The sequence below is a fragment of the Elephantulus edwardii genome, unplaced genomic scaffold (assembly GCF_000299155.1).
Source record: "Elephantulus edwardii isolate Elephantulus edwardi_28Jun2011 unplaced genomic scaffold, EleEdw1.0 scaffold00032, whole genome shotgun sequence".
Taxonomy (NCBI): domain Eukaryota; kingdom Metazoa; phylum Chordata; class Mammalia; order Macroscelidea; family Macroscelididae; genus Elephantulus; species Elephantulus edwardii.
In genome coordinates, this window is record NW_006399782.1 from 551,895 (window position 1) to 568,288 (window position 16,394).

The 16,394-nt window shown below is 46.7% G+C and overlaps 1 protein-coding gene and 1 pseudogene across 1 annotated transcript in view; both read left to right on the plus strand.

Annotated features, from left to right (window-relative positions):
• Nucleotides 1-877: 877 nt before the first annotated feature.
• LOC102855170 lies at nucleotides 878-2,119 on the plus strand (annotated as a pseudogene).
• A 7,644-nt stretch (nucleotides 2,120-9,763) lies between these two features.
• Nucleotides 9,764-16,394, plus strand: part of LOC102855580 (D-beta-hydroxybutyrate dehydrogenase, mitochondrial-like) — a 36,458-nt gene continuing 29,827 nt past the window's right edge. Inside the window, exon 1 of the mRNA XM_006884285.1 lies at nucleotides 9,764-9,846. Coding sequence (XP_006884347.1) covers nucleotides 9,764-9,846 — 83 coding nt within the window. The remainder of the gene's footprint in view (nucleotides 9,847-16,394) is intronic.

A 16,394-nucleotide genomic window follows, 5' to 3' on the forward strand; every position in this document is an offset into this window, starting at 1 on the left:
AACCCAAAACCACCCCAAACATAGCTTAGAAAGTGGAGTCAGAGTAGGAGAAAAAGACCCTCAACAAGATGGGTTGACACAGTGATTGCAATGATGGGCTCAAGTAGCAGAGAGGGGGGACGTGACACAGGATAGGGCAAGGTCGCTGTGAGCCATAGTGGACTTGATGACACATAACTGCAACATTTTTATTTTTAGGGTTAGGGCGTTGCTTTTCTTTTAGGTGTTTATTTCAAATAATCACTTGATTTGGAAGATAGGGGGGAGGAAAGCAAGTTGGCTTGTTGGAAAGGGGAAGGGGGGCTATCATTAAGAAGCCAGTAAGAATAGCAAAGAAGTCTTTCCTAAAGTCCCCAAAATAAACTTTAGTGCGGATCCCACGGTTAGACGATACTATCATACGACGAAGCCACAAATCTGTAGATTTGAAAGACCAACAGGAGAAATCCGGGACAAGAGGAGGAGACATTTCAACTTCTGAGGAGCCAGAAGGGGGCCCCAGCTCAGCTTTTAAGCCACCCAATTTCTCGGCGCATTTCCCGAGCAGCCTCCACGTTCCCAGGGCGTCCTGTGTAGAGGGCGTGTCTGTGTTTTCTCCACCTCATCCTTAGGGCAAGGGCCCCTCAGGATAGTTACAAGGTCTGGGACATCCGCCGCTGGCAGAGCAGGAAGAAATTAGCTCCGAACCCTCGCGCCTAGTGGGCGTGGCTCTTCAGACGACTTCTTCTCATTGGTTGAGGCTGTCCCAGGGCGGAGTCAGTGCCTACCAGTCCCAGCCCCTCCGCGACCCAGGTCCTTGGGGGGGGGGGGGGGGCGAGAAGCGGGCCAGGTGAGCGAGCTGCGTGCGCCTGCACCTGGGAAGCTCTGTCCCAGGACCATGGCGGGACAGGTGAGGCTGCCGCCTGGAGAGCCTTGCCAAGAAGGTTATATCCTATCTCTGGTCTGTCCAAACTCTTCCCAGGCTTGGTGTGAGATTACAAATGTGTCACAACTTTTGGCTTCTCCTCGTATCTACACGGACCTGAATTCCAGTGTAACCAACTTGAGCATTTCTGCAAACACCGAAAGCAAATACAGTCTCTATGTGGGCTTGGCACTCGCCATAAGTTCAAGTATTTTCATTGGCTCCAGCTTTGTACTGAAAAAGAAGGGCCTCTTACGACTGGCCAAGAAGGGAGTTACTAGAGCTGGACAAGGTGGACATTCTTACCTCAAGGAATGGCTTTGGTGGGCAGGATTACTCTCAATGGGAGCAGGAGAGGCTGTGAATTTTGCGGCTTATGCTTTTGCACCTGCTACTTTGGTCACTCCACTGGGCGCCCTGAGTGTTCTTATAAGCGCAATATTATCTTCCTATTTCTTAAATGAGCACTTGAATATTCATGGGAAAATAGGCTGCATATTAAGTATACTGGGGTCAACTGTGATGGTTATCCATGCCCCTCAAGAAGAAGAGGTCGCTTCTTTGCATGAAATGGAAATCAAGTTGAGAGACCCAGGATTTTTGGCCTTTGCAGTTATCGTAACCATGATCTCCTTGGTCCTTATTTTAGTCGTGGCACCCAGGAAAGGACAGACCAATATATTGGTCTATATTTCCATCTGTTCAATGATTGGAGCATTTTCAGTGTCTTCTGTCAAGGGACTGGGCCTTGCAATCAAGGAACTATCACAGGGGAAGCCCGTTTACAAGCATCCCCTGGTCTTTATTTTGCTGGCTGTGCTTGTGCTGTCAGTGACTACACAGATAAACTATCTCAACAAAGCACTGGACACTTTTAACACGTGTCTTGTGACTCCTATTTACTACGTGTTCTTCACATCCATGGTGGTGACGTGCTCCGCCATCTTGTTCCAGGAGTGGGACGGTATGAAAGCTGGAGATATCGTTGGAACTCTGAGTGGTTTCTTGACCATTATCAATGGCATCTTTCTTCTGCATGCCTTTAAAAACACTGACATTACCTGGAGTCAGCTGACGTCCACTGCTAAGGAACGAACCCCCTATCTGAACGGCAATGAAAACCAATATGCTTTACTAGAGAATATAGAGTGCTCAACGCTAGGATACAGTGATGAAGTTACCTTGTTTAGCAAAACTGATCAACAAAGTTTCTAGAAATCTGAAGTTTAACCAACAAGAGACACTGGGAGAGCAAAAGTTGGACCTTCTTGCTCACTGGAAGAACTGTTAGAAAAGATGATGTCTCAAATGCATTCGTGTTTAGCCATCAAATTTGAAAGTCCAAGTTTTGAACCTTCTTCAGAAGACTGCTTGTTATATTTATTATTTCTGCACACTTGAAATACTCTCTGAATATAGAGAAGTGGAAGAGTTAGACGAGCCTCAGAACATTTCATTCTCTTTCTTCTGCTCACCGTGTATCTGACTTTACCACATGGCTCTCCGTTCCTTTGGCTGCTATCTTTTTGCCTCCTGGCAATTCATTGGTAAGGTCAACAATGCTCTGGTAAGCAGAGTGCCAACCAGCCAACCATTCACTGATGAGTCATAGTTTTGAATTATTGAAACTGAGAAGCAAGATCACGATTGCTATGTCTTCTCCTTTTACACTATCCTCTCCTTAGGTCAGCTGTGGAAATCTATTTCTTAGAATAGACAAAATATCAATGGAGCACAGCTAATCTACTGATTTATGGATTATAATTTATTGACATGTCATAATTGGCATAGAACACTAATTAAAAAGGCTGAAAGAAAATACTAGCCCTTAGGTATATGACATGCATATCCCCCCTTTTTATAAAAACACAGATACAAATGATTTATTCATAGATTCTTTTAACTCAGACTTACATAAAATTAAGACAAAACTGGGTTTCTGGAGAAGTCCAAGTGAATTCAGTTTTGGGGTTACTTATGTTCATTTTGTTTCTTGTATGCTTATTTCAAAGATGAGTTTTATGACTGAGAGAGAGATAGTAATAAAATTATTGTCAAATTAAAAAAAAAATCATCCTCCCTTCCTTATTCTCGCTTCTTCAAGGCGTCTCTTTCACAGAGATCGAGGCTGGCTACTTGCCAGAAACTGGGAATTGAGAGAAAATCCAGCCTCAGTCTTCAAGGAGCTCCAGGGACAGAGCTGACAAGCTTCTTTAAGGCATCTCTGGGCGAAGGCGCCCTTCCAGTTTACACATAATTTGTCCTCAACACAGCCCTGCTGCTAACTCACTTGAGGTATTTTCCTTCTCTCAGTAATGTGTCCCAAAATTGGGGAGGTAGCCTTCTCTGTGGCTTTTGAGGTCTTCTTGTTGAAACAGTGGGCTGCTGTAATATTCTTCAATCTTTTCTTGGGGGGCGGGAGTGGGTGGGTTCTTTCTTTCTTTTCTTCAGTCATTTTAAAAAGATCCTTTTGAGAAATCCTCCAGACAAAAAGGGCAAATTCCTACGACCTTTATTTAAGAGCAAACACACATGACTAGGAAGGAGGTGAGTGAGCCATTTTACTTCCTGGAATGGAATTTTCTACAGTTAAGACCTTGTCCCGCCTGCTGCAGGACCCAGGAGCTCGGGTTAGAGCCGAGAAATGCAGGGCGGGAGGGGGTTAGTTGCATTCAGGTTAGGCGGCTCAAGGCTCCAAGCACCCCTCAGCCATGGAGAGCCAGGCCTGGTGCCCACGGGCAAAAGAGGAGGCGCAGAGCACTCTCCGCCCCGGCGGCAACCGGCGCCCAGCTCCGCCCAGCTCCGCGCCAGCGCGCACACCCTAGGTGTCCCGGTGCATCCCCGGCACAGACGGGCCTGGGAGCGTAGAGGGGCTTCGGTAGGGTGTCCCCCACTCCACCTGCAGCCCAGGAACGTGGCACCTGAGCGGCGCAGAACGAGGCAAGTGCGTCCGCCGAGCCGTGCACAGCCAGAGCCAGGCACCTTTAGTTTGGGTAAGAGTCGGGCCGCGCCTTAGCCGGGTCGCGAGGTTGCGTGTGGGGAAGGAGGCATCGCGCCCTTAGGTGGCAAGATTGGCGCCATCTCTCCCACACCCGTCCAACCCAGGTGATCCTCATCCGCTGCCCTCGTGGTCCGTCTGCGCCCCGGAACTGGGCCTGGAGTTTCCTATCGGGAATGTGCTAGAGAGGGAGACCTGAGTATAGAACACACGGCTCTGGCGCCTAGGGGAAACTTTCGGGGCTGATGAACCTTTTCTTGTGGCCAAATTTTTATGAAGCTCGAGGAGTGACGGAATCAGTCCAAGGTCACGCCGTAATCAGAGGCTGTGCCAGGATCGAAGCTGTCGTCTTGCCTCCCAGACCCGGGTTCTCCTTTCCGGCCGCCCCCATTTTGCCAGTCCACTCCCTCCCACTCCCACGTCCTCCCCTAAACATTCGTTGTCGGGGACTCTGGGGCTCGCTCCGTCCTCGCGCAGCGCACTCGGAGAGGATGCTGGACAGCGGTCAGGTCACCAGCCCAGCTCCCAAGCAGAGCCAGCGGCCGGGTAGAATTGGCCGGGCTGCAGTGTCCGGGAAGGAGGTGGAGGATGGAGCAAAGTAGAGATGCCGTGAGGACAGGCTGGGGATGCTGAGCTAGAGGAAGGTACCCGGCTGGGAAGGCCTAGAGCTCGGGAAAGAGGAGAGTGGGGCTTTGTCTGGGCGGCACCTCCTCAGCCAATGGGAGCGCGGGCAGGGCCGAGCCCCCTCGGCTCCTGGCCCTCTGGCGCGTAGGATGGGAGGGTGGCTCTACGATTGGCTGCGCCGCTGTCTGCGCGAGGTCAGACGAGGCGTGGAGAGCGAAGCGGCGCCTGCGCGCGCGTGTGTGTGGCGTATGGGGGCTCTGCTTGCGTGCCGAGCGCGCCTGACACGTCGTGCGCGCGGGTCTTGCGCTGGCGCTGCGCTCATCTCCGTGCTGCCTGGGGGGCTGTCAGATGACAGGCGACGGCCTGAGCTCCGTGTTTATTCTCTGTCCCCCGCTAGCCAGCCAAGGTCTGCTCTTAGTCAGCTGATGCAGAGTCACGGTCTAACCCTTGTCAGTGATGCTTTGAGGGGTTGCAGAGGCACGTATTTCATCACGGGGTGGGGGTTGGGGGTGGGGGAACTCTTGCTGCCAGGATCCTTGCTGACGCAACAGATGCCATTTCTTTTAGGGCAGTAGAACCGGGCCCTGCACAGGACACAGGGGACAATGGAGCAGAGCTGTGAAATTTGCGTAGCTTTTGTGTTCCCTCACTACACAATGATAGAGCGTCTGCTTCCTGTCAGACGTCAGCCTAGATATTTTGGAAGAGCCAGAAGTGATGAATGGTTCAACACATAGATCTGTATTTGCGGATGCTCACAGTTAAAAGGCTCAATAGTTAGACATTAATCTCTATTATCTTCCCTGCAAGAACCACTATAGAGGCACAAAAAGAGATAGTGAATGAAATTTGTAAGAAATTGTTTGGGAATTTTTGTTGTTTTACTTAAGAGATTTGCGGAGACACTACATCTTCCTGTGGACTTGGAACTAACTCACAGCTGACTCTCAGCAGGTTTTTCAGAAGTGGTGAATCACACAAGAGATCACCTAGTTTTCCCCCTGGAAGCAGCTGGTGGACTCAAACTGCCAGAGAGGCACTCCCTACAGATACGGCCGCTAGAACTCCCTAAGACATTTTGGAGGAGGTGTTACTTGAACCATATAGAACTTGGTCATATGTAGAAGTCATATATGGTAAATGAAAAGTTAGGTAGCTTTTGCTGTACTTTAAAAGAAGCTCCCAGTGACTGGGTAGTTTGCATGCACAGTTGAGCTAGGCTGGAACTTTCAAAAAAGAAAGAGTATATCAAATGAGCAGAAGGGAAATAGAGAAAGAGTGATATACATCTGCCCAGTTAGGATCTCACACTCAAATGTGTCCACAGAGTTAACAAATGCAATGTTTAAGGGAGGTTTAAAATTGTTAGTTGCTGTTCAGTTGATTCTGGTGGCCTTGTAGAACTGCTGCACAGGTTTTCAAGATTATTAGCTTTTGGAAGCAAATCAGGAGGCCTGGCTTCCCAGGCACTTCTGAGAGGGTTCTAAATGCCAGCTTTTTGGTCAGTAGTTAAGGGTACAACCATTTCACTGCCCAAGACCAGATGCTTATGATAGGAGGTGCCAACTGTTTGTATTGAGTTCAAACATGATTTAGCTGCCTGGTTACAATGCCTTTTATGACAATAGGCTGGCCAAACAGAACAGCTAGAGTAGAACACTAGGAGGCAGGCTGCCAGTTTTCAGACCTTGGAATCTCTTTGGGCTAGAGAAGCTCACTGGTCTTAAGCTCTTCATTGTGTGAGGTCCCTATATATCCCTGCTCAAATCTAACTCGCCCTTCCCACTGAGACCAGGCCTCCCCGCCTACTTGGTGCTACCAAAGGCCCATCCAGACTTCTTGTCTGGAAACACCTGCCGAGGCCAGTCTCCTGAGTTCCTGTTTCCTGTTGATGTCTGCCCCTTCTGAGGATATCAGTCCTGGGAATGACTGTCTCTTAGGCGAGAACCTGCTCCGACACATAGGAATGCAGCCTGCAAGGTCCTGTGCAAGATAGTCTGTCAGAATGCAGCACACACTTTATTGAGGGGGAGAGAGGGAGTGGAGGGGAGGCTTTCCATATGTTTATGTGTTGACATTGGAAAGGAGGACCTTTGAGAGTAGACACAAGTGTTCTCAGCTTCAGAACAGTCTTTTCCAGAGTATAAACTGATATGTGAGCACTTTGATTTGTCATATTATCTTATGAATTTGATCATCATAATTCAAGTCTCTTGTACTATTACCCCTTAACAGCTAATGACTTGAATTTCAATTTCAGCATAACACACACACACACACACACACACTCACACGGGTAGGTGTCCTATCTTACCCTCTGCAGCCCCGACCTCCCACAGCAATGCCTGTTTTTTACCAAAAGGCAACTGGGTGTTTTTGTGACTTTGAAAACTTAATCTTTACAGGAAATAAATTCCAGCACAAGGTACTAAGATCAGACAACAACATGGAAGTGTCTTTGGACTATGCCTATGCATTGGGTATAGAGAGAAAAATAGAAGTATGTTTCAAAAATAAGTAGAATAAAATGAAATCTTAATTTCTGCCCTTCTGTATGTAAGATCCTGCATTGCAGCGAGCTCTGGTGGCCTAGTGGCAGGAAGCTACACTGCAATCCCAGAAGTGTGCGGTTCAAATCCACCAGATGCTTTGCTGGAGAAGTCGGAACAATCTCCTGTACCAGTCAAATCTGATTTGATGGTACATACACACACACACACACACACACACGCACACACAAATGATAAAAAGAAAAGAAAATTTTTTAATAAAAGATCCTGCATTGCAAATAGTAGATCATTCTAGGGGTTGAATTTTTATGCCATTTGAACCATTTTGACCCCCATAGTTGGTAGGACAGGGGGCTCTGTTGGACCACTCTGTAGGGTGAAGTGCTGCTAACCCAAAGTCAGCACTTTGAAGGTTCAAATCCTTCAGCTGCTCCTCCAAAGAAAGCTGAGCAAGGTCCTACCATGCAATTCACAGATTCTGAAAACCCGCCGGAGGGTCAGTTGATGATTAGTTCCAACTTAGCAACCTGAGTTTCGTGTTTTGGAATTTGTTTTTGTGTTTTATTTTCAAGCATCACTGACTCTGAGGAACTAAAATTGGAGGCAGCCCTCCACATGGAGACAATAGTGAAGGATTTTCTGGCACAGGCATTGAACAGAAAGGATAGAAAGGACTTTAATTAGAGAGAACTGGATTTGAAATCACCCATGCTGGTGACCTCAGATGCCAGTTCTGAGGGAGGAGGGTGGAGCTGTGTGTGCTCAGCCAACTGGTCACTACTGGGGTGGAGGGCAGGGCGCCTAGTTAAGGAATCTGAGCCAAATATAATCGGCTATTCTTGGCTCAATTGTACAGTTGCCTGTTTGGTGCTGGCGACAGAAGCTCCCTTTTTAGCTGAAGTCTTCTTTTCACCTTTAAGGGTCCAAATACTACAGTGCCCTGGGAGACAGTTCTCTTGGCTTCTCTCTGTTACTCCGAGGCTGACCGAGTGTCTCTTGTGTCAGCACCTGTTCTAGGCACTGGGGATTCAGTGATGAATCAGATAGACAAGGCTCCTCACCTCTGTGAGCTTATAATCTATTAGGGGAAGATAGAGTAAATAGACAAGACATGCCAGGGTGGACAGGAGTGCTAAGCAGAGTGATCTGATAGCCAACAGCCTTGGTGCTGCATGAGGACAGCTCTAGGAAAGGGGGTTAGCACACCCTTCCAGCCCAGGCCTGAAGCAGCAGCAGGACTCTGCCATGTAGAGTAAGGGAGAACCAAGAGCTGACCTGTGAGGCAGGAACAAGCTTGCTACACCCAAGACACTCTCTGTGCATCTGGGGTGCAGTAAGCAGAAGGGAGGGTGATCCCAGGTTAGGTTAGACTCAGGCCAGGAACACTTCATCAGGTATGGAAAGGATGCTTTTATACAAAGGAGTTTTGGCATCTGATCACAAAGATGTTTTCAGAACACATTTCCCAGAAAAGAACAGCAGCTCCCCCAGGCTATGGGTGCCGTGGCCACCCTCTACCTGGCCTCCCATTCCTTCCCTGTGTGATGGGCCAGGAGGGGGACTCATGCACATGCTGACCAACAAGAGATAATGTCAGTCATGGTGCCTAGGAGCCCTGGTGGTGCAGTGGGTAAGCACTCAGATACGAACAAAAAGGTGAGCAGGTTTTTGTTTTTGTTTTTTAAAGGAGAGTGGTTTAAAACGACCAGCTGCTGCCTGGGAGAAAGGGGAAACAGGCTGTGTCATGGAAACCCTATAGGTAGTACTCTCTCTTGCAGGGTCATTGTTGTGGTTGTGGTTGCTGTTGTTGTCAGGTGCTGTTAAGTTGGATCCCATTTATAGCTTACCCTCCAGTGGGTTTTCAGAGGCTAGTAATCACACAGGAGGAGATTGCCCATCTTTCTTCCACGGTAGGTTCACTATGAGTTGGTATTGACTCGGTGGCAAAGTTTTACTCATGATGCCAAGCAATCTAATGTCAACAGTGACATTAGCCTTCTTGCAGTATCACTTAAAAAAATCAAAGTGTCACTTTTCTTAAGAAGAAAATAAATTGTGCAATCGTTTGGGTTTCTGCGATATCACTTTAACCTAAAGTGGAGGGAAGTGTGTGCGTGTTTTAGGTTGATTGAAGTCTCATTTGCTAGCTCTATCCCCTAATGAATTGGCAGTGGGAAGGATTCCGGATGAACTCAGCTGCTCCTCAGAATCCAACTCTATTTGTTTGGTGGGATTAGGGGAGAGGAGAATTGAGTCCAGTGATAGGTGGCCTAGGGCTGAAGAGCTACCCAAAGAGGCATGTAAAGTTGATGTCCTGGGTCACCAGGATGGATGTTTTGCTGGATGTGGGGACATGAAGAGGGAGCTAGCACTGAGTCAGAATCCCTGGGGGGTTAGGAGTCTGCTGTGCCTGGTTTGGAGATCACTGGTCCGGCCCAACCTACTCATGTAAGAATGGGTGATTTGTTCAGGGTTGCCCTGTGAGCTGGTGATACAGTCAAACCCAGAATCAAGATGTCCAAGGACCCCAGCCTCCTGAGTCTATCACATAAGGCTATAGACGGGGAGGGAGGTAAACTGTATCATGGAAAACCTGGGCAGGATAAAGCCTGGAGGAAAATGTCCATTTTCCCTTAATTTTATGAAAGTGATAAGGTAATATTGATGTGCATTTTGTATTTCAGAACCCACCAAGAGGAAGCAGATAATTTTTCACTTGTTGCCACAATGTTGACTGCCCGCCTCTCCAGACCCCTCTCCCAGCTTCCAGGAAAAGCTCTGAGCTTCCGAGATAGAGAAAATGGAGTGAGGTAAGAAAGTGAGGGTGGAGGTGACCAGGAGCTTACACGTGGGTGATGAGAGGAGGTCAGTCTTGACTCTTTACAATATCTCTCAGTTCCCCAGCCATTTACCAGCAAAGGAAGTTAAAAAATGTCCACAGAAGACAGAACCCTTCCCAGGCTCACAGGGCAAAGAAATTATATTTCATAACTGCATTTAAAAAAAAAAATATTATTTTGTGTGCATGTACCATCAAATCAGATCTGACTGGTACAGGAGGAGATTGTCCCTCCTTTTCCAGGACAGCATCTGGTATAACTGCATTTTTACAAATGTGTTATTTGGAAACATTTTGTTTGCAAAAACTGTCCAAAATTGTCTATGTTCCTTTCACCCAACTTCCCCAAATGTTAACAGCTTTTGAAACCGTAGTGCATCGATCAAAACCAGGAAGTTACCACTGATATGAATGAATTGACTATATTTAAATTTTGCAAAATGCCCACTAATGTTCTTTCCTGGGTCCTGGATCCAAGCTAGGATCCCACCTTGCATTTAATTGTTAGGTCATCCAGTCTTCATTGCTCACGGTCTTGGCATTCAGGTACTGTAGAGTGTCTCTCAGTTTGGATTTTGTGACATTTCCTCGTGTTTAGATCCTGTTTTATGTCTATTTGGAATGGACCCTGTAGAAGTAATGCCGTGTCCTTCCCAGCACATCACATCAGGAGGCACCTGGGATCGAGTTGTCTCATTACCTGGGTCACTTGGATAACTGCCTTTTTTCCAGCACATGGAATCAGTTAACCAAAATGTCCCGTTTTTTTCACTGACTTGTTTATAAATATGACTTGGAGGAAGTATTAAGTGTGCACTAATTAAATAAGCTCCTTCTTTAGGAGTTTCTGGGATTGACTTTTCAAGGGCATTCGGTGTGCTCTGTGACTCTGTTTTCCCTTTTTTTTCCTTTAAATTTTCTTTTTTGTGTGTACCTTCAAATTGGATCTGATTAGTACAGGAGGAGATTGCCCCTCCTTCTCCAACAGAACATCTGGTGGATTCGAACCACGAAACTCTGGGTTTGCAGTGCAGTTCTTGCCAGTAGGCCACCAGAGCTCCCTCTGTTTTCCTCTTTTGCATCTAGAGCAGGGGATAGAGAAACACTTTTTATTTTTTGTTGTTGCTTGTTGCTGTTGCGTAGATTCCAAGTGGTGGCCCCATGTGTGCAGAGAGGAGCTGTTCCATTGGGCTTTCAAGGCCATTCAGAGGCAGATCACCAGGCCTGCCTCTGAGGCACCTCTGGGCGGGTTCAAACTCTGATGGGTAGGCAAGGATTTAACCATCTAGAACTGTGTGTGCCCTATTTATTGAGGAGAATAAATTTGTCAGGAAAGATATTAAGTCTCAGCAACTAGAAAATTGGTGATATTTTTCTAAGCCAATCAATCTGTTTAAAAGAACATGCATGGCTTTTAGCAACATTTACTTTAAAACATTTCCACTGGATAATGAAGCTTGGAGATGGCACTTTAACTACTAAAGGGCAATAAGAAGAATTTGAATGACCCTTCTGGTTGAAAGAACAGGAGCCTGGGGTATTCTTTTTTAAAGCCATTACCTCTGAAGAGGGATTGTGACCTTGTTCTGTTGTGTTAATGTTGTTAGGTGTTGTCAAGTAGGTTCCAATTCTTAGTGACCTCATATACCAAATGCATCAGTGCCTGGCCCTGTGCTGTTGGCACCATCACGACTCTGCTTGGACCTGTTGTGGTTGCCACTGTGTCAGCCGTCTTTCTGTGAGCTTGTACTCTACCAGAAAGGATGCTTTTCTCCAAGGCTTTTGAAAAAAGGCAATTTGCTGCATGTGTGTGTGTGTGTGTGTGTGTGTGTGTGTGTGAATGATTGATGAAAATGCCAAAGTTACCTCAAAAATATTGTTTAGACCTTTTAGGAAATTATAGAGGAAAAAAATAATCCCAATGGTGGTGTTTTTTTTTCCCCAGTGAGTGATAATCAAAATGCCAAATTTGCCTCAATAATGATGAGCAATGTTTACGAACTTTGTAAGTAAACCAGTATGAAAGAAAAATTTTATTTTTCTAAAAAGACTTTTAGAGCTTTTTAGAAGTTGTTTTAGTGAGGAGAAAATAATCCCAAAGATAGCTACTATTGATTTGCAAAGGTTTATCCTCAAATCTAAAGAAGTGAGGCATTAATTCAGGAGCTCTGAGGACCTAATCTGTAAGAGGTTCACTGCTAACCGAAAGATGACGCCTCTGGAGTTTGGAACCCACCAGTGGCCCCGAGGGAGAAAGATGGGCACTCTGCCCCCTTGTGATAGCCGGGAAACCCAGTGCAGTGTCAACTTTGAGCTGGTTCTGGCTCAGAGGCACTGAGTTTGAGTGATGGGAGGTTTTCTAACATTAGCTAAGTTTCGGCTCATTTGAGGAGAGAGAGAGAGAAGCAGCACAGGGAGCTCCTGGAACTTACGGCCAGGCTGCAGCAAGAACTACTAGTTGAGGGTGAGTGGGAGTAGAGGGGATGATGGTAGTAGGGGCAGGGCTGAAAGTGAAGTACATTCAGTGCCCTCAGGGTGAATGAGGTCAGGGAAAGAGTCTGGTGTGTGAAGGAAGAGGGAACTGTGGACAGCCACTGTCTGTGTCTGGGCTCCACAGTGGGAAGAACTTTACCCAGGTAATTTGCTTGAGTCTCGGTTGGAAAATAAGAGTACAAAGCCCTTAGTTGGAAAGGCTTCACACCCTGTCAGTAATATGCTAGCAAGTGGCCTGACAACTTCCAGTTGAGGATCTCCAGTCTTTGGAGGCTTCCTGGTTTTGAACAGCGCTATTAAAAATTTCCTCCTCTTAAGCAGAAAACTATAAACGTTGCCTGTTCTTTCCAGGTTGCCTTGTGTATTTGTACTGATCAAGTTAATCCTTCATCCCCACGTACTCTTAACTTGACATATTTAAAAACAAATGATAATGCCACCCTAATACCCATCCACCCTGTCTTCTCTTATCCATCTGGTAACTTTTCATTATTTAGCTCCCATGGTTTTCCCCCTCAGCATCCAGCATCCTATTCCCTACTATCTGACTTGTGCTCCTTAAAATGTAGTGCCCTGAGCTGAACACCCACCACTATTGATACACCTCTGACCATAGGTACCCAGGACACATGCAGCAGTTCTCTCAGGCCTGGCCTGATGCTGCCCCTGCTCCGTCCTCTGGTCACTCATTTTACTTCCTGTTCTGCCTCAGATTTCGAGTTCCCAGCTTTGCTCAAAGGCTCTGGCCTCTCCTGGGTGACTTACGACTGTGTTCATTTCCAAGCTACTAACTTCTGCATGCTGATTATACACACGACTGCCTCGGGCACGCTCAGCTCTGCCTGCCTGGGCATGACTCGGCACCCAGGGCAGCCTGCTCGGGAATGCAGACGGGCTCGGCCTCCTTGGCCCAGGTTCCTGCCTGATCACCTAGCCTCACATGACTTCCCTGGGCGGCCACTTCAAGATTGTGATTTATGGTCCAACGGACTACATTTTCTTCACAGATGCTGCTATGAGGCCATACTTTTTCCCCCCAGCTACACTTGTGCCACTGATACTTTTCCTTCCTAAACCTCACCTTGTTAAAGTCAAATTGGCTCATCACTCCTCTGAGGAGAAGGTTGAGCTGCTGATTACTTGTTTTCATTCTTGATAAGAAAAACAAATGTGATAGAAACAGAGATAGAGGTGAGGGGGAAAACCAGAATGACTGTCCTGGCAAGCATGGGCTGGCATCTCCGAGGTGGCCTGTGGCAAGTTCCTGGAAGCCAGGGTTCTGAGGGCCTCCAGGCTCTTCCGCCAGCCCTTAGTGAAGGGCCAGGCCATAACTCCTCCACCTGGCGCCGATTCTTTCTGGGCCAGGGCAGAAGTCAGGAAGCTCTGCTCCTCTCAATCTGGCAGGCACTCCTTTGGTTTCTCGGTCCTTGATAATGTTTTTACTGACTAACTTGAGTTTAACTTGTACCACCTGTGAGACTGGCAGAGCTGTTGGTATAATCAGCTTGCTGCCATTCTGGGGCCCTCTTGAGTGCAAAGGACCCTCCCAGGAAGCCCATACTATTTTATATCCTTGATTAGGTCTTAAAAGCTCAGAGCATTCAGTCCTGCTTGGGAGGTGCTAGGGTTGCATCACACTGAAGTCCGGGGCTGGTGTGTCTTCAGGGAACTCAGGCTCCTTGATTCTTTCAATTCTGCCATCCTGAAGGTAAGTCTCACTCATAGGACCAATCCCATGATACTCCTGCACTTTCAACCTCAGTCCAGGCAGGAAGATGCAAACAACATGGAGGTAGGAAAACAGAGTAGTGTTTGTACTGGGAAAGACCATTCCCAGCAATCTTTGCACATTGTCAGGAGAGATGATTGCTTGAAGCAGCACATAATATTTGGAAAGGTGGAGCATTGGGTGAAAGAGAGGAAGGCCCTCAACCTTCAGATGGACTGACACAGTGACTGCAGCAATGGGCTCAGGTTTGTGAGAAATGATGAGGATGGCACAGGATAGGACAGGGTTCAGATCTATTGTTCACTGAGTGGCTGTGAGTCATACTTGACTCCACAGCCCCTAACAACAACAACAACAACAACAACAACAACAACAACAACAGCTTTTGCAGACTTCTCGTCGTACCTCATTGGCCAGAAGTAGGTCCTATGACCACTACTTTGCTCATAGTCTGGAAAGGGTTGGAGAATATTGCTACACCTTAGTGGTAAGGAGTTGCCCTGCCAACCCAAAGGGAGGTGGTTTGAATCCACCAATTGCTCCATGTGATAAAGAGGGCAATGTCCTCCTACCTGATTTACAGCCTTTAAAAATCTGCTGCAGGATCAGTTAGGAGTCATTTATGTGCTGTACATAACAACATGCAAAATCCAAATTTTATTAGGTTGATAAGAGTGGGTATTGGGAACAAATATTGTCAGCTGCAGCCGAATGAGGCTGTGACTTGGAGCTGCTTTTAGGACTTTGGCAGTTAAAAGGCTCACAAATTCCCTTCCCCTATCACAACAGTGGTTTTTCAGCTCTGGTTGCAAGACAGAGTCACCTCGAGCACAGTGGGAAAGGAATCCCTGTGCCCCAGGGATTCCTGTTGGATTGGGCAAGGATGAAGCCAGGGCGTTGTTTAAGAAACTCCCTAGTGAGTTTTTCTTTTAATATATCAGATTCTTTTTTAATTTTGTGGAAATTTTTTTTTAAAAAATATAAAAAGTTGAAATACATATAGTGAGCACTGGGTGGAAATTACTGGGATGGCAGAGGTTAGTGGGTGGATGGGGGTGGTGAACGAATAGGAAAAATTCAGTGAGGACTTGAAAAGGCAGGGCATAGATCAATAATAATGAATTATATAAATGATAGTGTATATGAATGATTGTATGAAATACAATGTAAATGAAGGATTGTATAAAACAAAATGTACATGAATGAGACACAACTTAAAAACCCAAAATTTCAGTATATGAAGGCATGGATCCGGGCAGAGTGAGAACGTCAGCAAAACACTGTGGGATCTGGAGTCCTGCTCACAGACTTTCCATTCAACCCAGTTTTGGAAAAATTAAAAGAAAATGAAGATTTTTGCTCAAGAAAAAAACCCCACCTGAGAGCCGGACAAGGAATAAGGATGACAGAAGAATTGATGCCTTTGAGCTATGATGTTGGAGAAGAGCACTGAATATCCCGCGGACGACCAAAAGAAACAAATCTGTCTTGGTGAAAGTGCTCTTTGGAGGCAAAGATGATAAAGCTTCATCTCTGAAATTCTGGAAATGTTGCTAAGAGATGCTGTTTGTTGGAGAGGAACATTCTGCTTGGAAAGGTGGAGGGTCGGCAAAAGAGAGGAAGGCCCTCAACAAGACGGATTGACAAGTGACTGTTGCAATGTCTGTCAGAAAGTGTGAGGATGGCGCAGGACAGGGCGAGGTTCAGATCTGTTGTTCCTAGCGTCTCTCTGGGCCATACTCGACAGCACCTAAGAACAACAACACTTGGGTGTTAATCAAACAAAACAAAATATCTTAGCATATTATTATAAAAACCCACTGCCGTTAATTGATTCCAACTTAGAGAGGCCCTGCTTTGGGTTTCTGAGGCTGAGAATCTTTATGGGAGCTGGTGGTGGCCACTTCACTTTCCAGTTCAGGTACAGGGAGAGAGGCCTCTGGGCTGAGCTGTGGTCCCTGTGGAGGTGGGACCCCTGACCTGGAGCCCTGACCACTGTGCTTACTGGTACCAACTAGACTGACAACTGCTGCCACAGGCCGTATGTCTTACAAGCAATGGAGCATTTGGAACTTCAGGTGAAAACAAGTTTTTTTAAAGTCTACCAAAATCTGCCTTCATGGCTATTACGGAGATGGATTTGAGCCTAAAATGACAAAACAAGAAGCAGCATTGATACTGGGTGTAAGCCCTACTGCCAATAAAGGAAAAATAATTGATGGTTATCAACAATTTATCCTTCTAGACTGCCACAGACAGACAGAAGTGCAATCTGAGAGGACAAAATTGGTGAAAGG